At 42.7% G+C, this 22,758-nt stretch overlaps 1 protein-coding gene across 1 annotated transcript in view; it reads right to left on the bottom strand.

Annotated features, from left to right (window-relative positions):
- INPP5F (inositol polyphosphate-5-phosphatase F) overlaps positions 1–14,665 on the bottom strand; it is an 82,954-nt gene extending 68,289 nt beyond the window's left edge. Inside the window, exon 1 of the mRNA XM_032423060.1 lies at positions 14,536–14,665. Coding sequence (XP_032278951.1) covers positions 14,536–14,632 — 97 coding nt within the window. The 5' untranslated portion in view covers positions 14,633–14,665. The remainder of the gene's footprint in view (positions 1–14,535) is intronic.
- Between the last annotated feature and the right edge of the window lie 8,093 nt (positions 14,666–22,758).

Here is a 22,758-nt window from a genome sequence, read left to right as displayed (position 1 = left end):
GAAGGGTTCACTACTTATGGTGGCAAAGTTGAGGTCACTTGGTCTATTTCAGATAAAGACGTCAGGGCTGGCTGTGCCCAATACAACACAGGCTTGTCAAAATCAGAACACCACTTCCCACTTAGTCCAGGGCTCTTTTTAATAAACCTCTAACACCATAAGGTTCCTTACAAAATGTTCTGGAGTGTAATACCCTCATCTTACATTTGTATAGGGCTTTCAGCTCACCAACATCATTCCAGCTGCATAAGCCAGAACCTGGGAGACATCCAAAATGCTTTTCTTCCTCCCCAAGTCCTATTGATTTTCCCCTCAATATCTGATGAATGTTTCACTTCTCTCCAACCCCACTGCCACTATCCTTGCCCAGGGCAAGACCTCCCCCATCTGGATCATTCAAAACACTGTCAGCCCTACATCTGGCAGGCTGCTTAACACATAATAGGCACGCAAATATGTACTGAATGCAGGGAGGACTCTAGACAGTTTGGTGCTGTGGGGTGGAGAGCTAGCTGTAAGGAGGAAGCTGAAGAACTATACAGGGACCACTCCGGGGGGACAACAGAGAATAAACGCAGCAGCCGTTCTGTCCAGACGGGGCAGATTTGCACAGGAGATTGAATGTGAGGACCAGTGTGTAGAGGATGGACATAAGAGGGCGGGCCTAACGCCAGAGATCCAGGTGACAGGACAGGGCCAGGTGCACAAGGGCAGCCTGGGCAGACACTGGAACCAGACTAGACAGAGTCTGCAGATGTGGGCACAGTGAGGGTACCGCCTGCTCTCTGTGCCCCAGGTGAAGAGCCTCAGCTCCACTGCACTCTCTGAACGCCTCTCGGCCACAGCTCCTCTGCTGTAAGTGGAAATTCCATCTAACTTGCAGGGTTTGTAATAAGCATCAAATGAGAGAATTATGCAAAAGTGCCCAACACAATGTCTGGCACATAAACATTCAGTAACCTTTAGTTCAAGTCGGGAAATGTATAGGTGTTTAGAATTCCAGGTTCCCACCACTCAAATATCTCCAAGATATTTATTTCAGGGGTCTACATATGGATTTTGTTAAAGAGGAAAGGAGAAAAGAAAAACAAAACTTCAAAATGTTTTTACTTATTAAATCTTATGGCAGGACCATAATTCCTGAAAGCCTTCTCAGAGTAATAGATGTTTTATGAAAATATCTCAATGCCTAGATATGCCCCAGAATCCCGTTTCCTCAGAACATGAAACACGGACCCATAGGTCTGAGCAGCTCACAACTAGGCATCCGGTCTCGGTCCCAGTAACCCATTTGGGTCCAAACGGCAAACTGAGCACGAGAGCCAGCTTCCTCCCTTCCCCTAGATCCTCTACACACAGGAGAGAGGGAGAATCTAGAAGAGGTAAAATCTAAAACGAGGTAAAAATATACTCGGGGAAAAGACACGAATATTTGGTACGCTTTCATTATGTATGTGAAAATAAGTACTGGGTCCTAAATCATGAGAAACCACAGAAAAATAATAAACAGAATGTATAACTTTTAATTAGCAACAGAAAGACACCTGCCGAAAATTCAAGCTATCCAGTGGAAGATGAAGATAGTGGTAGGAAAAAGAAAAAACAACAAACCACATACACACAATAAATGGAAAACATAAATAAAAGGTAGAAATAACTCCTAATATACTAATAACTAAAATAAATGTATAGTTTTGGGGCGCCTGGGTGGCTCAGTTGTTAAGCATCTGCCTTCGGCGCAGGTCATGATCCCAGGGTCCTGGAATCAAGCCCCTCATCGGGCTCCCTGCTCCGCGGGAAGCCTGCTTCTCCCTCTACCTCTCCCCCTGCTTGTGTTCCCTCTCTCACTGTGTCTCTGTCAAATAAATAAATAAAATCTTAAAAAAAAATAAATAAAAATAAATGTACAGTTTCAACTAACCACTTAAAGGAGAGACTTAAGTCTCAACCTCTCAGTTTATTTAATTCTATGCCTGTTTTATTCATCACTGGTAGCAGGCACTCATTTAATAGTTATTGAACCAAATGAATGAATAATTAAGTAAAAGTAAGCATGAAAGATTGAAATGGAAAATGGATTTCTCCTACCAACTGCTTATCTTCAATGACATTTAATAAGCCTAACATCTTGTTTTTACTGTTTTTAAAGGAAGCCCCAAAAGACCAGTCTTTTCCAATACGGCGCTTTTAATACTAAAAGCATTTATCTTTCAATAAATATAATAAATAATGCAGTGTGATTTCTTGCAATGGAAGACTTACCTGAAAACTCGAGGAAACTTTAAATTATCTTAAAAGGTCTAGCAGGGGCACATGGCTTCCCTTGCCCATGTAAAGACGAGACAAAACAACAGAGGGAGGCCGAAACGGGCAATGTAACTGGCCCAAGAAGGGAGTGTAGTGTCGTCTCTCTAAACCGTTGGGACTCTGTGGCCTGGTACAGCACCTTGCACACAGCTCGCTTCAAAATGTGTGGTTTTTTTTAACCTGTTAACTCTTCACTAAGGAAATAAAAGGTGGTATTAGCAGAGTTTGTGTGTACAGAGGACGCATGTAGATATTAGTCTGAGCAGACATGGCAACTACACTCGGTAATGGACACCTTGTCACCAGTATTAATGGCCACTCTGGAGGCAGAAGGCAGTGGCTTGGCAGAGAGCGGGACCAGTGGGCCTCTACCATCCTTCCACAAACAACAGCCATGTAATGGATCTGCTCCAACAACATATTGCTTCCTAATCTTTCCTTCAAAAGGTACAGTCCCATGTGTCATGCGAATTTGAAAGAGAAACATTTCAAATTTGCAAATAGGTTTGAAAATTTAGGAATTTCAAAGTTATCTAGTAGAGTTGCTTACAAATTACTAAAGTATAGCACTTTAGAAATAATGTCAAATTTGGGGCGCCTGGGTGGCTCAGTCGTTAAGCGTCTGCCTTCGGCTCAGGTCATGATCCCAGGGTCCTGGGATCGAGCCCCGCATCAGGCTCCCTGCTCAGTGGGAAGCCTGCTTCTCCCTCTCCCACTCCCCCTGCTTGTGTTCCCTCTCTCGTTGTGTCTCTCTCTGTCAAATAAATAAATAAAATCTTTAAAAAAAAAAAAAGAAAGAATGTCAAATTTAAATTAATGAAATAATTAAAGTAACATACACCCGAAGACATTTGGGTATTTTGTCATAGCTCAATTGTTTGACCCATTAGGTCAACATTTCCACTCTTATTTCAGACCCATTTGGCAGTACATGGCTTCTATTTTCACATGTCCTCCTCTTCCTGGTACACAGAAAACAAGTGATTAAATATGGTACGCCTGCAGAGCGCATGAGTCATTCATTCCAAGAGCCCAGAGTGACTGGCACTCCCTCAGCCCAAGATAAGCCTGGGGTCTCACACATCTACTGAAGTTTATGGGCAGTTTCACTTGTGTCTTTAAGAAGAAAAAAAAAAAGCTGCTAGAGTATGCATAAATAATCAGACCCAAGTTTCACTTCCTGCTAAAGACAAAGGATATTATTGCTCTGAAAAGACAATCACCAACACCAAAGTCAAATAGATGAGGACAAGGGTTCTAACACGAGGAACTGAAAGTTCCCATCGTTAGTTCATGCTTCAGTTCTTAAAATTTAATTAAGCAGGGAAAACAGGTTAGGGAATCATTTGACTCAGGTGCCATCTTATAAATGCAAAGTTTGATACACATTTTTTTTTAACTCTCTAATGGTAATTATTTTCCAGCATTCAGCAAGCTAAAAAGCTAACCCAATTTAGAAGTTCTAGCAGCTGGTGATTTCCCAGTGTGAATTCTAACTCAATGGTTGCTGATCCTGGCTTTTCAGGATCATCATCTGGGAGATTTAGAAAATGCGGATGCCTAGGCCCCACCCCTTCAGAGAGAGTGACTCAGTTGGTTAGGGTGGGGTCCTGGCACAGGTATTTTGTTAATCTCCCCCAGGTGATCTAATGTGCCAGCAGACTGAGAATTACTGGTCTAAGGGATTGTAAGTTACTGGGTGGAACCTGCATTAGTAATTTTATCAGTTTGATTCATAGATGATGCCCGCGCCATGTAGGAGTTAAAACACTTTCATGAAATAAAGGACTATGAACTGCATAAAGATCTCATAACATAGTTGGCATAAAAGCTGATCTAAGGGGCGCCTGGGTGGCTCAGTCGTTAAGCGTCTGCCTTCGGCTCAGGTCATGATCCCAGGGTCCTAGGATCCAGCCCCGCATCAGGCTCCCTGTACTGCGGGAAGCCTGCTTCTCCCTCTCCCACTCCCCCTGCTTGTGTTCCCTCTCTCGCTGTGTCTCTGTCAAATAAATAAATAAAATCTTAAAAAAAAAAAAAAAAGCTGATCTAAACTAGTGTAAAGAAATATTTCAAAAAATAACCCTAAGATTACTTAAAAGATGAGAGCCACTATTTAGTAAAGGGATCTTAAGAATTTCTACACTTTTCTATTAAAACAGGGATCTAATTATGGTGCGGTGACAGAGCTACAAAGTTTTGACCATGATCATGAAGGATATCAGAAATTGTTTTTTAACCTCTACAATAACCAATCTAAAAATTGTTATGATTCTCTGACATGTAAAGTCCCAATTGTCACATCTCAAGAAAAGGCCAGTGCAACTCAAAAAAGAACAGAGGACAATCAAAGAAAAAAAAGACTTTTGTGAAAGGTCAGATGCTATAATCAGGTTCTGAGAGGACCTGCTGGAAATGTATAAAATTATGGAAGGCATGGACTTCACAGTGCATTCAGAATACTAGCACAGGAGACACATGTTTAAAAGACATGGCTTGAGAATAAATGAAGGCAAGTACAGTTTAAATTACAATTTTCCAAACCCATTACCTTAAGAAGCTGACGATATAGTCAGTTCAAATAAGGATTAGATAAATCCTCAAATAAAAAAACTCATAATGCATTACCCAAGGGTTGGGATAGACCCCTCACCTTCTGTGCTCCCCAAAACTGCTCTTTGATAGATCTTTCAAAAATAGGATCCTGAAAGCTAAATCAGAGCTAACAATTGGTATTTTCTTTCCTCATTTTAAAACTCTCAACCAAGATGCATAAAATTAGCACTTCAATAATTAAATAGATGCAAATTTCTCCCAGCTGGTGTTTAATTTCCTAGCCTTTCCTGGAAACTTTGTTTAAAACTCTTACTCTCTTCTATCTAGGATGGCTTGTATAGTCATTCTGCCACCATTTGTCCCCACCAACAAAAAGCTCAGCCTTCAAACCCACCATCAGGTCTAGGATTTGCCCTTCTAATTGGCCTCAGATGAAGATGCTTCTAGATCAAACACAGAGTGTGCTGTGGGTGGGAGGTAAGGAGGAGAACCTGTACTATTTTAGTCTGGCCATTAGGCACGACTCATTCTCATAAACCTTTTTTGCTTTACTTTTTTTCTTTTTTTTGAGTACCCAATTAGAATGAAGTCATGATGCACACACAGAGTTACGTCTGCCAAGAAAAAAAAGTCCATAAAAGTCTACTAGTGTATACAGCTAGTTTTTTTCCAGGACTTTCCACTCTTACAGAGAGAAGCAATCAGACTATTAAGAGCTGGAAGAAACTTCGCAGAATCAAATAAAAGAGCACCTTTCTTCCCATTTTCTTTATTAGGAAGAAAAACGGATTTTCACCACCTTGAAAAAAAAGACAACACTAAAACCTCAAACTTTAATACCCAACCCAAGCCTCCCAGCAGAAATGGGCCTTAAGCTCTGTCACAGCATCTGTCACTCTAGAATGCTGCGTATGTCTCTCCCCCACTGGACCACAGCCTCAGCTACAGGGTACAGTGCTTTAGCCACCTTTTTCTTTGGCACACTGCCCAGCAAACAGGTCTTCAATAAATGTTTAAAGAATAAACGACTTCACAGAATTTCAGACTGAATAGAATTTGGAAGGAGAAAGAAACAGAACACAAAATTACAGGGAGGAAATGAGGCTGCTTCTTTGCAAAAAGGGAGTTCAGGTGGTCCCCCACTCACAATGGTCTGACTTATGACTTTTTGACTTTACAATGGTGCAAAAGCAATATTCATGCAGTAGAAACTGTATTCTGAATTTTAAATGTTGATTTTTTTTCCTGGGCTAGTGTTATGCCAATATCATATGCTCATGATGCTGGGCAGCCCTGGCTACCTGTAGCTCCCAGTCAGCCATGTGATCCCAAGGGTAAACAACCCACACCCTTAACAACCATTCTGTACCCATACAACCATTCTGTTTTCACTTTCAGCGCAGTATTCAATAAATTACAGGAGGCATTCAACACGTGATTATAAAATAGGCTTTGCATTAGATGATTTTGCCTAACTGTAGGCTAACTGAAGTGCTCTGAGCACATTCAAGGCAGGCTAGGCTAAGCTATGTTTGGTAGGCTAGGTGTGTTAAATGCACTTTTGACTTACAATATTTTCAACTTACACTGGGTTATCAGGATGTTACTCCATAAGTCAAGTGAGATGTGCACTGGAAAGAGGTAAAGGGGAATAAATGAAATAGCTACTAGAGATGAATCCTGGAAGCCAAGAAGCACAACTGCCCAGAAGGAAGAGTAGCAAACTATTGCTCTGCTCAACAATTTGGTCTGTCGCCCGAGGGTGGGGGGATGTATATGTGCCTGAAATAAGAATGTATATACCTGGCATAAAAACAATGTATAATGATATTCAGAAGCGTCATTAATATTACACATGCAAACTACTAAAATTAAAAAAAGCATTATGGCAGTGTTTACATTTCCTAATACTTCTGATCTTGTGACTGTTCCAAATTGTATGTATTGACCATTGCAGAAACTGTGAAATTTGAAGTTCAGTGTAAGTGAAAAGTGTTTAAAAAAAAAAGCCTGGGGCGCCTAGGTGGTTCAGTCGTTAAGCGTCTGCCTGCGGCTCAGGTCATGAACCCAGAGTCCTGGGATCGAGCCCCGCATCGGGATCCATGCTCCGCGGGAAGCCTGCTTCTCCCTCTCCCACTCCCCCTGCTTGTGTTCCCTCTCTCGCTGTGTCTCTGTCAAATAAATAAATAAAATCTTTAAAAAAAAAAAAAAAAAAAGACTCATAAAGAAAATGTACTTTTAAATATCCCACTATCAAGTTAAAGACATGCATGGTTAAACTTGAATGAACCTGAAATAAAATGAATTAACTTAAAAGAAAAAACAACAAGAAACACTGACCTAAAATCAACCTGTATTTCATTCAACCAGCCTTACCAAAGAAAGCACACAGGAGTGGATGCTTTTTTTGTGAATGAGAGCAGTTTCTTTAAGGGTCTCACAGCAACCGGAAAATGAGTCATCCTAACAGAGCATGGGATTTAATTAAGATCCTACCAGTATGTGTTGTGATAGTACTATAATGCTAAACGTTCAGTGTTTATCATCAATTCTAAAATACTACTTAACATATTATCAACAGCTACTGATAATTTTAAAAATGTATTATTTCTTTATTTTGTTAAATATACTCCCAATGTTCTTCTCAGCTCAATTATGGTCAGTTAATACATAATGATTATAACTTAGACTAGCTAACAAGTAATTATTTGCTAGGGGTTCTAGGACATTGCTGTTACTTCTCAGGGCTCGTGTTTGCAAGATTAGATTTTTAAAGGTTACATTTTAAAACAGTTGAACAGAAATAGACCAGTTTACAGTTTATTCATAGAAAAATAGTAATACATCTTACAAAGATCTAACACATTTAAATCCCCATGAGACCACACCAAAGTCAGACTATGGCTCTGAGAATCCACACAATCAACGGCACAAACTAGTTTGATTTTCCAATAGTCTAGTATCTATCTGCAAATACATCAATCACCTAATTTTGTTATAAATCACAAGGAACAAATTCAGCAACAAGTGGTTTTGTTTTGTTTTGTTTTGTTTTTGCATAAGGGCCAGTTGGAGAAAAATAAAAATGTCTTTATATCCCATTTATTTTCATTCAAAAAGAGATTTATTGAATCCCAGACTTAAAAGTTAGATTCCCCCCCTTTATGAGTAAAATGAAAAATGAGAATGGGTTTTTTTTGGTTGGCAAGACAGGCAGTGTTCTGGTTTTCAGTTCTTACATTCTCTGTTTAATCCTCCCAATAGCCCCTTTGCTGCTCAAGATACACAGGGTTGACCAGGGACTAGAATCATTTCAATTCATTCAATACAATTTTTATAGAAGACCTGCTACGGGCCAGGTGCTAGGGAAATGGTGAAAAATCTACACCCCCTTCTCCTTACTGGGGCTGAGGTAGGCTGGGCAGTTAGGACAAAGGGGAGTCATGCTGCTGGGCATCCGGGAGCTGCACGAATGCCTCCAAATTTCTGAAACACCAAGCTGTCAGGGCTCCTTGGTTTCTGGCACCTGAATGCTCTGACCTAAAAGGCCTTGACATGCCTCTTCTCTGACCAGACTTTGGCAAGTCCTGGCATCTGCTGGCTCAGGCCTGGTCGGAACACAAGCGTCTAGGAACCAGTGACCCTACAAAGGTTCTGGCCCGCTTTGAAGGTGGTTGTCCTGAAGACCTTCTCTCCTCCACTCCCTCTCTACTTTATGTGCTCTGCAAGGATGCCTGTGAAATTGGATCCAGGACTCTTGACAGACTGGGAAAGGCTTCGGGTTGCTCATCACTGGCTGAACTAGTTACCAGTCAGTACATATCAATGTTTCTGCTCCAAGATCTACCCTGTATCTAGTCCCTTCCCAAACTGCATCTGTTCTAAAAACTTAAGAGAAACCTGATAAACTGACCATAACTTGGAAAAACCACTGGGCAATCTATTCTATAACAACATTCCCTGTAACTACGTAAACTAATTTTGCAACAAGGAGTCAGGGCAAGGGGTAGGGTCAAAGAACCAACCAGGAGTCCCTTTATCAGCCTTTCGTTCTATATAGATCCTTTCTCAATATGCATGCTTTGACATTTGAGGCTTTTTTATTTTCTCCATACACTACCCTATAATGAATATGATAGCTAAAGGTACATTTCAGATATTACCCATAAAAATATAAATCCTATAACTGTAGTCAAGAAGGTAGAAAGGTTTATAAAACGTTTTTGTCGGAAAATTTGGCTTTGGAGTCATATACTGGATTAGAAGCCTTATTCTCTTACTCTGTGAACCTGGACAAGTCACTTCTCTGTGCCTCAGCTTCCTCACCTATAAAATGAGGTTAATAATAAAATCCTCCTCCTGATGTTTATTGTGGGGATGAAATGAAACAGTACATATCGAGGGCTCAGAACAGTATCTGATTCAGAAAAATGCTCAGTACATAAAAACTATTGCTATTACTACTATTAATCTCAGTTGACAATGTAGGCAACAGAATATACACAAAAACTTCCCCGAATCTGTACTACTTGATTGCAAATGTAATCAGTCATGTTAGACTAGTTTTTTTTAAGCTAAAGAAGGTGGGGGTTACTTTAGAAAGAGGGGTCTTTTCTACCTTGCATGCATCAATGTTCATAATAATAAATGTACAATCAACCTAACTGCTATCCTGTTAGAAATAAAAAATATGGGAGAAAAGCAGTTTGGGGTATAAAACTGCTAAGCCATTTAAAAGAAACTGAAGACTAAAGACACCAGGAAAAAACCTAGTTATTCAACAAAATGGTTAAAAATATTTTTACAATAGATTTAATAATCAATTTTTTTTTTTTTTAAGATTTTATTTATTCATTTGAGACACAGAGATACAGAGAGAGAGAGAGCATGAGCAGTGGGAGAGGCAGAGGGAGAGGAAGAAGCAGACTCCCCGCTGAGTCAGGAGCCCGATGTGAGGCTCGATGTGGGGCTCGATCCCAGGACCCTGGGATCATGACCCGAGCCGAAGGCAGACGCTTAACCATCTGAGCCACCCAGGCGCCCCTTAATAATCAATTTTTAAAAAGATTTTATTTATTCCAGAGAGAGAGAGAGAGCACGCGCTCGCGCTAGCGGGAGTAAGAGCAGAGGGAAAGGGACAACCAGACTCTGCACCGAGCACGGAGCTTGATCCCACAATCCCAAGATCATGACCTGAGCTGAAATCAAGAATGAGTCGCTCAACCAACGGAGCCACCCAGGCATCCCAATAATCAATTTTTAAATTAAAATGCCCTAGGGTGCCTGGGTGGCTCAGTCTGTTAAGCACCTGCGTCTGCCTTCGCTTCTGGTCATGATCTCAGGGTCCTGGGATCAGGGTCCTTGCTCAGTGGGGAGTCTGATTCTCCCTCTGCCCCTCACCCTGCTCATGCTCTCTCTCGCTCGCTCTCTCAAATAAGTAAATCTTAAAAAATAAATTAAAATGCCCTATTATGTTTTGTCATGGTAATTCGTGAATTTTTAGTAAACATGAGTTTTTAAAAAGATAAAGTTCAAAATCATTTTTTTCTAAAGTAAATACCAAATGACACTAAAAACTTTAAATAAACTGAACCTAGCTTCATAAAATACAATTCCTGAAAAGAGATAAAAGTTCTATGTGGATTTCAATTCTGTAATTTCTCACTCAGAAAAAGTTCACTTCATATGACATACTAAAAATAATTTTCATCAAATTTTTAAGGTTTCTGTGAATTCTGAGAGCTACTATTCCCTCCAAAAAAATGTTCTCTGGTATTCATCATTCAGAGTATCATATCTATAAATATAGTTTACATGCTTATGAATGTTATGTATATGACAGATGCTTTGCCATCTTTTTATGGTCACTCAGTCTCAGAATAGAATGAAGCAATACTCAGCAGGAAATTACATAACACCATCATATCAGACAAAGCCACAAGCACTTAGTGGAAGCAATTTTAAGACTAAAGAGATAAGACCATATCACCCTTCCCCAATAGTAGACTGTATTATATTCCTTTTTAAGTCTTTAAATTATAATCCTTATTCTCAGATAGTAAAACACCACTCTCAGGAGTTTATTGAATATTCACACAGAGTTTTACCATTTTCCCTGGTAGAAAATAAAACAATCTCCCGTAGTTATTACCCTGCAAAGGACATAAGCATCCACCAAAAAGCAGTTGCTATATATGAACGCAGACTCCTCACTACCCTTAAGAAATGGAAAAACCAGAAAAAAATAACAGTACTAAAGTGTTTAGCTAGAAGAAAAAACTGAAAAAATTAAAACACTATTAAAGAAGAAAATAAGGAATACTACCACAAAGATTAAAAAAAAAAAGTGATGCTAAATCAGAAAAATAACACAAGTGGAAATTCACCTTTCCTCATATTTACTTCCTCACCCAGCTGGACAGAGATTTTCTGCCCCAATTAGAAGATATTCTAAAACAGGGCCTAAAATTAATATTAAGCATAACACAACATCCTACTTTTATGGCAATGATACTACTGAGAAAAAACTTGGACTTTAGCTCAACTCACACAAAAAGGCCTTCTTCCTCCTAACCACTCTAAAGCCCAGATACCAAGATGAGTACATACGGTCCTTGCCTTGGAGAATGCATGAGCAAGCCAACTATTATCATAGGATGATGCAGTATGGGCTATAAGTGTGCACTAGGCATAAAAAGCACTTGGAAACATGATAAAGGTGACCAATAATTCTGCCGTAGGGATGTGGGCTAGGGTGAGCACAGTATCTGAGCTGGGTCTCACAGAATAAATTAGGCAGGAAAAGGGGCTGACAAACATTCCAGGCTAAGGAAATGGTCTATAAATATCAATAGCGATTCTTCCGATATCTCTAGGAAAAAGAAAAGTTCAACAGCCACAAACAAAAACCACAATGCTCACAGGCTTTTTGGTTTTGTAATACTGCCCTTTGGAAAACAAAAGGACTTGGTCAGTAATCTATTCAGTTAAATAGCCAATAGAAAGCAATGAGATTTTAAATGCTGTCATTACAAACAATAGCAAAACTGTCCATGAAAGCAGAGGGAAAAGATCCAATAAAATGAAGACAATATTAAATGATTCTATAGAAAAAGATCTGAAAAGCACTTATCCAATTGAAATACCATTATTAATAGTCATTCTTTAGAAAGGATCTTGAGTACTGGACAGGAAAAACTATTTGGTAAAGTTTAATGCATGGGATCCTTTATTCACTGGCTACACTTGAACACTAAAGATCAAAACAGGCTGTTACTTCAGAAACATAATGGCCTCTTCCTTCCTCCAGATTTTTGGTCGACTTCTCTCTGTGGTCTCCTATATCCTCAGAAGTGATATAAACTTAATTGCAAAGACTATAGCCATTTTATTCAGAAAAAATTTTTTAATTTGCCTTTTGATATGGACTTTGGATATACAAACAGTAATACAAATCACATGGCTTAATCCAAAATCTAGGCCCATATTACCCTGTGAATATTCCTTAAAGGCTTAAACCTGTGACTCATCTGAGCTTCTTAGCTCAGAAGTATGGGTTTCAGTAGCCTTCCACTGAAAGTTGCTAGCCAGCATCCAAGAAGAGTTGATTTACTTCACTTGAGGGGAGTAGTTTATCCCCAAGCAACCAGGATTGGAGAGCCTCCTGGTACAAGAAACAAACATAAACCAAAGAAAATGACAAATAATTCACTTAAAACCCCTCCTATTCAGAGAACTCCTGTGACCTTACCTCATTGCATGTAATTCCACTAGCTTGGTTCACCTCTGTCAACCTTAGAGGCTAAGAGAAAGGAAAGACTGGCCCTAGAAATGGAAATAACAAAGTCTTCCCTATTTATGTCTTAATCAACTGCCCAAATTCACAGGTGACCACCTAGAGATCTCCTGTTTCTTTACAAAACACAGTAATTCTTGTCCTCCAAGATGTACACTGAACAAACACTGAATTGGTATTGTTTTAAAAACATTTTTGTGATGTACAAGGACTCAAAAGCCCAACCCTCATTTTATAGTTGAGGAAATGAGGCACAGAAAAGGGTTCTTTCTGTCCGATGAACTGGAGATGATCTCAAGTTCCATCCAGCTGTCAAGCCCTAAGAATCTAAAGAGTTGGCTCTTTGGCAGCCTGGAGAATTCTGCAATCTACCTTTCTTCAAGGAGCATTTGAAGCCTTACCCCAACCTGGGGGCAGGGTGGTGGGGGGGTGTGCCAGGCAAATGGTCAAATCAGGAAAAACAGAGAATAGAATGACTGGAGACTGGCCAAAATTATCCTATCTACAACAACTTCTGTCCCAAGATCATCAGGAACTTTATCAGGGTGCAGTCATTTCTCTTCCATTCTGAATAGAGGAAATAAAATGTAATAGCTAGAAAATACACCGAGAGCCTAGGAAAAAAATAATAAGTTCTCCTTCACTACTCTCACAAATCAACTAGCAGGTCTTCATAAGAAAGCAGTGGAACCTGCCGGAAAGTGTTCTGGAGGCTGTGAGCTCAGGCAAGTTACTCAAGTTTCACACCTGTCTTCTCACCTGAAAAAGAGAATACCACCACCTGCTTCTGTAAGGCTGTTGTGGGGATTGGGAATAATATATTAGGGAAAAGGTCCTTGGAAATCATCTTATACACGGGTAACAGCTGTGACGAAATGCTCATTCGGACTTTCTATACTTTTCAGTTCACAGCATGTAATCCTTGTCTCCATTACACACAAGAATTACAAGTAAGTTTTCAATGTTCTGGCCATTTCTTTAAAGAATTCTATTCTCTCACTTCTAAAGTGAAAGCTCTCTGAGATGATTAGGAAAAGGACCGGCAGCCTCAAACGGGGAGGTGGTACGGAGTCCCCCCCACAAAGAAAACCGCCCCCTGGACCCATGTCAGCTCTCTGAGGGCAGGGCTGCTCTGTTCGACTCACCGCTGTCGACCAATTTTCCTAACGCAGACTCAGGCATCTCCTAACAGCTTACATGACACCCAAACACGGCCCCACGATACACCCTGTACGACAACACTGAGTCATACGAAAGTATTAAAAGTTTAACGTTACAACGCAGTTCAGTTATAATACTAAAATCAAAGAAAAGGTGCTTTAAGTCGGGTGCCTATGAGGTAACCAGGACGAAGTCACACCTTTAACAATAAGGGACCTGAAACACACAGATGTCAACAGGGAGTGAACCTTCCGCAGGACTTTCCACTGAACCGGCGCGATCGTTTCTGGCCCGAGATCGGGATGGGATTCGAACCCAGAACTTGTCTCAAAGGACGTGCCAGAGCCGCTCCAGAGTGGAAGAGGCCTCTAAGGCCAGGCGCCCCTCGTCCGAACTTTCCGGCTCGGCTCCGGTCCGCTCCCCGGGGTAGCAGAGCGGATCTCGACGCGGAGGCGCGCTCGGACGGACGAGGGTCGCCGGCCCTTTGTCCCCCGCGGAGGCGCAGAAGCGAGACAGGAGCTCCCTCCCGTCAGGAAATAATGACAGCTCGAGCGCCTCCGCTCGCGCCCGCCCCGCCCCACCCCGCGCGCCTGGGCCGCAGGCGGCGCCCGCCCGGCTGCCCCCGCCGAGGGGCGGCCGCGCCCCCTCCTCGCCCCCCGCCCCGCCCAGCCCCGCCGCGCCGGGCCGGGCCCAGGGCCACCCCGCGCCGCCAGGCTCACCGGGTCGGAGCTGGAGGCCGCCGTCGCGGCGGCTGCACCACAGCGCGCGCTCGCCCTGCTGCAGGATGTAGTGGTCCTTGGCTTGGAAGAGCTCCATGCCGGCCCCGGGCGCCGAGGGAGGAGGCGGCGGCGGCCGGGCGCGTCCGTGTCTCCGCGGCCCCCGGCCCCGGCGGCGGCGGCCCACGGGGGGCGCGCGGGGCGTCCTAGTCGGCCGGGGCCGCCGGAGTCCGCGCCTCGAGGAACAGCGACTGAGGGAGCGCCCCAGCGGCCAGGCCCGCTGGAGGAGAACGCGCACCGGCGGCGGCGGCGGCGGCGGCGGCCTTGGAGGCCTCTCCCCCAGCTCCGCCCCTTGCCCGGCCCCGCCCCTGGCACCGCTCCCGGCCCCACCCCCTTCAGTGGCCACGCCCCCCGGCTTCAACCAGGCTCCTCCCCTTCCCTGTCTCCTCCGCGCGCCTCTTTCTTCTTTCCGCTCCCCTTTCTGCCTTTTCCCGCCGCCCTCTCCTCCAGCTTCTCCCGGGTTTCTCCTCCTGGCTCCTCCCCCACAGGCTCTTCCTCCCTGCTCTCCTCCTCCCCCAACCCTCCTCCCGCTCTTCCCAGGCCCCGCCCCTGGCGGGCCCGCCTTCCCTCCAGAGGCGATGGCAGGCCGAGCCCGGGCACGGCTGAGTCAGGGGCCAGCTGCCCTCATGCCCTGTAACCTATGGAGCAGAAGCTCACTCGTGGGGTCTTCCCTCCCATGCCGGCGGGTTATTCGCTCCTTTCACCAGCCCTGAGGAAAGCCCGGCCGACTCCCTACATCCAGCCTGAAACTCCCTCCTCCCCGGGCCTGAGCTGCCCGCAGAGACCCGGACCAGGAGAGCCGGGAAATGGGACCCAAGACGCTGGTTACTGGGGTCTAGCCCCAGCCAGGCTCTCCTCAGAGCAGGGCCGTCCTCTAGTTTGTATTTACTCTTAGAACCTTGTGACGTTTGACAACAGCAGGTATTCAACAATTACACATCAACCAGGAGCATGTATTATTATATGTTATGTTAATACATTATTATGTATTATTAACAATAAAAAACACACAATTATTAGCACAGGGCTCTGACTAGCGAAGAAGAAGGGAGCAAAGTCCAGAAGCTATCGTGTCCCAAATTAAGCAAGATGGGTCTGAGAAGACGTCAAAAAATAAGTCATCAGTGAAGTGGAAGGGATGGAGTTGGACAACCCCCCCCCCCCCCAATATCTTTGAGCTGTCTATTTTGAAAGGCCAGTTGGTATGTTGAACATAAAAGAATATGACTTGGGAGTCAGGTCCGCAGTTCCAGGTCCAGCTCCAGGTGTGATCTAGTGCGTGATCTTGGGGAGATCTCCTGGTCTCAATGGTGGTTGAACTAAATGGCCTTTAAATTACACTCTCAGTTTTATTTATCAGTGAGTCTTGCTACTCCTATCTCTTGCATTCTGTAATGTTTTAGAAGGAAAGGAAAAAAAAAATGAGGTAGGAGACAAGAAAAGGAAGGCAATACTTTTAAGCTTCTCCTTAGATAAAAGTGAGAGAGCCCCAAAGCAGCAAGGAATTCCACATTACTAATTATTCCAGCCCACACTGATTTCTCTGCTGAATTTCCATAGCACAGAAAGACCCACGATGACAAACTGTCCTGGAATCTCTGATAAGTACCAAGCCTCCTGGACTGCCCAGACATCTTCAACATAAAGATCAAGACGAGTGATACTATATCAAATCTCTGTGATGTGACTTGGACACAAAAGATAATGGAGACAAGATTCAGTGGAACCATCAGTTTCAGATTTACTGTTGAAGTGAGCCGTATGTTGACTTTCCTCAGCAAAAATGAATAGGTAATGAGAATGACGACTGTATGTTCTACAAATTATTTTGTTACTTTTTAATGAATCACATTGCCAGATGTGAAGAAAACAATGCTATTGTAATTGTTTGAAAACAATTGGCTAGTTGATTGAAACTTTTCCTGATGGTTTCAATCAATGATTCCAACCCTAGCTACCTATTAGAATCACCTGAGGAGTTTTTCAAACCCACCAATGCTAAGACCTCAGACCAATGAAATCAGAATCTAACTGGGTTAGGCCGTGGCAGCAGCATTTTTTCCTAAGCTACCCAGAGGATTCTAATGTGCAACCAGGGTTAAGCAACACTTTTTAAAATGAAATTAATTGGAAAAAATCTGCCTGATAGCAGCTTAGCAGAAAACAGCAGTAAGTCATTAACTAATACCACTGTATGGGGGTGGTTACCTATAAATCCGGAGTTAACAAGCAGAATCTTTAGGAGAGAGAAAACCTGAAGAAAAGTTTCTCCTGGACCCTGACTTTCCCCCCCCCCTCTCTAAATGTATGCCTAGCTGAGCAGAATGAGTGAAAAGAGGAAATACTCTGTTCTTGGCAGATTCAGGGCCCAGTCCCCAGCCACAGCTGCCTTGCCTTGCTCCTGCTATGGAATTCTTGAACCTTAGACCCTGCAGCTTCTCCATTCCCTGGCTGGCCTCCCCATCTCTGGCCTGTGGCTACCTGCTAGCTGCCATCACTCTCCTCCAGCTTCCTAATTCAAGGCCCTCCTGCCCTTGAATGGTGTCACCCAAATTGTACTAGAAAGTCCATGTGATGCTGTTCTGCTTTTTTTTTTTTAACTTTTTCCCCTATTTTATTTATTTTTTTTAGATTTTTTATTTATTTGACAGAAAGATAGAGAGCACAAGTAAGCAGAGAGGCAGGCAGACGGAGAGGGAGAAGCAGACTCTCCACTGAGCAGGGAGCCCGATGTGGGACTCAATCCCAGGACCCTGGGATCATGACCTGAGCCGAAGGCAGCCGCTTAACCGACTGAGCCACCCAGGCGCCCCCTGTTCTGCTTTTTAAACAGGGATGACCATCCTGCATATTACATATCTTCTTTTACATGTATGGTGTCCTTATACTCATTTAAGCATATTCACTAGGGAGTTAGGTTGTAGGAGCCAGCTCTGGGTGACCTCAGTCAAGTCACTAAATCTTTTTTAGTCTGTTTCTTTATTTATTAAAAGAGATGATCACTAAGGGTTCTCCCAGCCCTGAAATCAATGAATGTGAGGAAATGTGTCCACATAGTTAAACCTACGCAAATAATGGTGGTAAATGAGTCAACTCTGATTATTGATTTGACCTTCAGTGTCAAGTTTACTATTTGTCTCAGATTTTTGGGTTCTGATTGGACTCCAGTGTCCTCTGGTGAAATTTGACTTTTAACATCATTTCCTTGTCCACAGTCTTGTATGCTGTTCGTCGATGAGAACTTTCTTCAGTCTTGTGTGTATATGAGAAATCTCCCAAAGGAGGGATTTTTTTAAAAATACATATTCTGCCTGCCAGGAGGCTGCTCATTCTTAGCTCTGCAGTGGAGGTGGTTAAAGGCCCAAGGCGTTCATAAGCCAAATGTTTACATTTGACCAATCCTCAGCCAGTTTCTCATGGATTTATCTGCTAGTAAACTTCTGCTACCTCCTCCCGTAACTTCATCAGGGACGACTGGAAATTGTGACAACCATTCTGGAGCACTTTGACATATATAAAATTGTTTGAGAAGCACCACAGAGGCAAAAGGGGGAAGGCCTCTCAGGAGACTGTCACATTGGTCTAAAAGAAAGATCATTTTGTTCACTGGAGAAAACCATCTCCTTCATTTCTATACTTTGGGGAGTTAAAAAGTACTCGGTGTTTAATTGGCCCAATAAAATTGTCCACCCAAGTCATTGTTTAACCAGCTATAATAATTCTTTCATGTGTGTTTAAGAGAGAAAAAATGAATCTAATCTCTCTGCATCTAATCTCCTTCCAGAGGGAAGATAATTAGCCTTTACAGTGATGATTTCATATTTGTCTAAAGCCAGCTGTCTCTCACTTCCTTTCTGTTACGCATTTACTTTTCAATTAAAAAAAAAATAGTTAAAAAGTTAGTTCTAAAAAAGCTAATTTGAAAAAAATGTCCAAGATATACTGTTAAAAGAAAATGTCCAAATTGCAGAATAGTATTTTAAAGTATGCCATTTGGGTTTTTAATAGGGGAGAATGAGAGATAGATGTTTTTATAAGCCCAGAATATTTCTGAAATAAAATACAAAAAAGTATGGTTACCTCAGGAATGGGAAGGGGGGGGCAGATCAGAAATGCAAATTTTTTTTTTAAATTAAAAAAAAAAATGCTAGTTAAATGTGTGTGTATAAAACTCATTCTTCCACCACACACAAAAACATTTTTAGGTAATCTATTGCCTAAGGGTCTAGAACCTTTGTCTTGACAAACAAGGAATCCAAGGCATGGGTCGTTTTATTTTTCATATGTTGCTTAGTACTTTTGAGCTTTCCTAACATCTTAAATGCTGTCAAAGCGAGGTATGGTTAAGTATATAAGCCATTTTTCTGCACTGTATACTTTTTTAAATGGAGCGTAAGGAACAGAGTTTTTTCTTAAGCACATTCTCTAAACCACAGCAATAACTGTGGCTTGTTCTTCCTCTCTGCCAATTATAACTCTCAGGTGGATGGCCTATTGGGGTTGGTACCATCATAAATCAATAACAATTGTCAAAAATGCTGTCTGTTAGATAATCATGTTAGAGATTTTTTTAAAGAATGCTTTGTACTGCACCAGAAAAGAACAGGGGGGACTTGCTCCTACAGAAACTTGGTACATCCTTGGAACGGCTGCCCAGTAGATTTTAAATCCACTGTTTCTTCTCCTGGTGAAAGAAAAAGAACACGTCACCGTGTTCCACCATTTTGTAAGGGTAGCACTTAGTGACAAGGAAATAGAGGGTTGTGGTTTTCCTATTACTGCTCCATCCTTTCCCCTCAATTTTCCAGCCATTCCCCAGCGAGCCTGAGGAAGCAGGGAAGGTGTGTATTGGGGGAGGGGTGTTTGGGCTGCTCCTGACTGGATGCGCAAGGGGGTGGGGTACACAGCTGGGGAGAGTCAAGAGTGGAATGGGATTTGCAAAGTCTCTAATATGATGTTTTTAACAAGGCCCATGATGAGTAACCAGAGACCAGCTGCAGATGTGGCAAACATCTTTCAAAATTTGGTCCTCATCTAATTTTAGGATTAGAGTTATGCTGCTGCTGATCTCAAATAGGGCAAGCCCCTAACATTTAAGTTTCCTGTAAGCAGTGCATCGTTTCTCACGGTTTTTCCCATCACTGTTCTATGAATTAATCAAGATTCTAGGTTGTAGGTGTGATGTTTATAAAGCTACAGCCCAAGGGGCTCAGTCCAGGGCAGTATTGAACTTAAAAAAGGACCCATTCCATACAATTAAAAATAATTTAAGGAAATGCAAGTCCTTTTTGTGTATTTCTCAACTACTATAAAGCCCTCTGTAAGTTGTTTTTTTAATCTTACTTTTCTTCTTATCATTGTCCTCATACAGCACAGATATTCCTGTCCCTTTCCTCTCCAGGCTCCTTCCTCTTTTTCAGCTCTTTGCTGTGAAATCTGACCACTTAAGGCTATCTCCTTTCTTGGAGGATGGGAGAGGGAAAGAAACAGCAGAAGGTAAAGCTCTCCAGCTGTGCGGCAAAGCGGACAGACTGGGAACACTGACATGAACACGCTGTCCCATCCCTGCTGCAGGGGCCTGTTATTCCCTTGGGATTCAGCATAATTATTTTCATTTTGAATTGGAAAAAAAAAGCGTGCCCTGTAAACAATTTGGGGGTGGGGCTTACATTCAAAGTCCGAAGCCAGGATCTGGACTTTTCTCCCTTTGTGAGTTCATGATGAGAACTCGAAAGTTTGGCTCTGAGGAGGACAGCAAGCTTCAGGGACGGGTGTCCACCTTCAGAAATAGACAAGCTCCAGATCTTAAAGCACTTGCCAGTTCACCACCAGCCCCTTGTTTCCTGCTGGCCCTAACTATGAAGCACATTACTTACTGTTCTGCCTGCTGAGCTTGGAGCTAAGAAATCCAGGGGAGATTGGAGAGAGACAGGAAAAAGCAGTGTAATGCAGGCAGTTCTGATGGACTCTCTTTTCTTCTTCTCCCCTGCCCACCCCCCTACCAGCCCTGCACCCTGCTCCAGGCCCAGTAAGCGGAAGTGTCTGCCAGTTGCATGTGACCCCATCAGTTCTGGCAAGTGGGGAGCCCCAGTCTGGCCACCTCCTCCATTCACCAAAGCCATGTGGGTGGGCAAATCTCCCAATTGTCTCTAAGGCTGGCTTCCCTCATGTAAAATGTGGAGAAAATATAAATTTTTTTTTACAAGTTTCTCAGCAGGATTCAGTGAAGTCTGAAAGGGTGTTCTGAGCTATAAAGTGTTATAGAAATGTCATTTTATGATTTTGTAAAAATCTACTTTATGTGTAAAGCGTCCCCACTAGATTTCAGGTTTCATAGATTCCATATAATATATATTAAATAATGTTGTATATATATTATATATATATAATGTTAATATATATTAAAGAAGAAATAGGGGTGCCTGACTAGCTCAGTTGGTAGAGCATCCAACTCTCGATCTCAGGGTTGTGAGTTCAAGCCCCACGTTGGGTGTAGACATTACTTAAAATTTTTTTTTAAAAATTAAAAAAAGAAGAAATATGTTAATATATACATGATTCAGATGCTTTTAGCTCAAATCACATTGTTGGGAAATAGGAGTGATTGATGTTAATCATATAACTAGAAGGTGGATGTTGGCCTTGATTCAAATTAGAGACAGAATTCGCCCTGAGGCAAATGATATATAAGCTTCGGGACTTCTGGATTTCATCCAAAGTCCTGTACCAAATTCTGTACTCATTCTGTATTTTCCTTTCTAAAGAGTACCCTCCATATTTTAAAAAGCATTAGGCGTCACAAACCTTGCTCCCAACACTAGCATGAAAGAACATTCTGTGCTTCTACATTCCAGGAGAATTTTGTGCCTCCTCTTTTTTATTTTTTTAAGATTTTATTTATTTATTTGAGAGAGAATGAGAGAAAGAGCATGAGAGGGGGGAGGGCCAGAGGGAGAAGCAGACTCCCCACGGAGTAGGGAGCCCAATGAGGGACTCGATGCGGGACTCCATCCAAGGACTCCAGGATCATGACCTGAGGCGAAGGCAGTCGCTTAACCAACTGAGCCACCCAGGCGCCCATCTCTTTGTCTTGATTTGTCCTTCCCTCTTCAGATATTTCTCGGGCTTTATTTTAGCCTCTCCCCCCTTTCTAAACTCAGATATACTTTCTGCTACCTCCAATTCTCTAATCCACTAACAGTCACGTAGCTGGGGGAACACATGTACACATACACCCACACACTCACTTCTATCAAGAGATAAATTTGGAGATCGGAAACAGCGTGTTCAAGAATAGCACCATTCATCCCAAATGACTCACAGGGAGCTATTCCAGTTAATGTGGAGCCCTTCTGGTGAAAATGGAGCTGGGAAGAATTCTTTGATTCGATAATGCTAGGCTTATAGATTTTCCAGGAGTGGATTCAAAAGTACTATTAATAGGAAGAAAGTGTTTTCATCATGTGATATCAGACTAGGCTGTCTCTGGAAGAAATGGAACATTCCTCGGGGCAAGGTATGCTTGCCCTTGAGTGATTCAGAAGGAACCTGGTCACACCCTTTCCTGGTCAAGGAACTCCCAGAAGGTACGCCAGGGACCACAGTCCTCTCCTAATTCATGGAACCCAACCTCACCCCCCAGCCTCCAAAACACACACACACACACACACACACACACACACACTCCAGAGCCAAGAGAAGAACACCCTCAAGAGCAGAGGCTGAAGCCCAAAGTGGTAAATACTTGGGGAGACAGAGAGTAGGGGTAGGTCCTAACCTGTTGGAAAGGTTGGAATTTTCTTTTTCTTTTTCTTTTTATAAAGATTTATTTTATTTATTTGAGAGAGACAGAGCGAGAGAGAGAGAACGCAAGCGGGGGGAGGGGCAGAAGAGAGGGAGAGACAGACTCCCCACCGAGCGTGGAGCTCAACCCCAGGACCCTGGGATCATGACCTTAACCAACTAAGCCACCCAGGCACCCCAGGGTTGGAATTTTCAAAAGAGGGGCTGGGAGACATCAGACTGGGTGGAAGATTGAATGAAGGCAGGAGGCAGACACTCAAAAACTGGTGAGAGAGAATTGAGGACACGGGTAGTATCCATTCTATATTCTCTGAAGGCCTAGACTTCACCCCACCCAACCCTCAGTGGAGGAGGAAAAGACTA

This window comes from Phoca vitulina, unplaced genomic scaffold, assembly GCF_004348235.1.
Source record: "Phoca vitulina isolate PV1807 unplaced genomic scaffold, GSC_HSeal_1.0 scaffold28, whole genome shotgun sequence".
Classification (NCBI taxonomy): Eukaryota; Metazoa; Chordata; class Mammalia; order Carnivora; family Phocidae; genus Phoca; species Phoca vitulina.
Note: the sequence above shows the minus strand (reverse complement) of the source record. Positions and strands in the feature narration are given on the sequence as shown.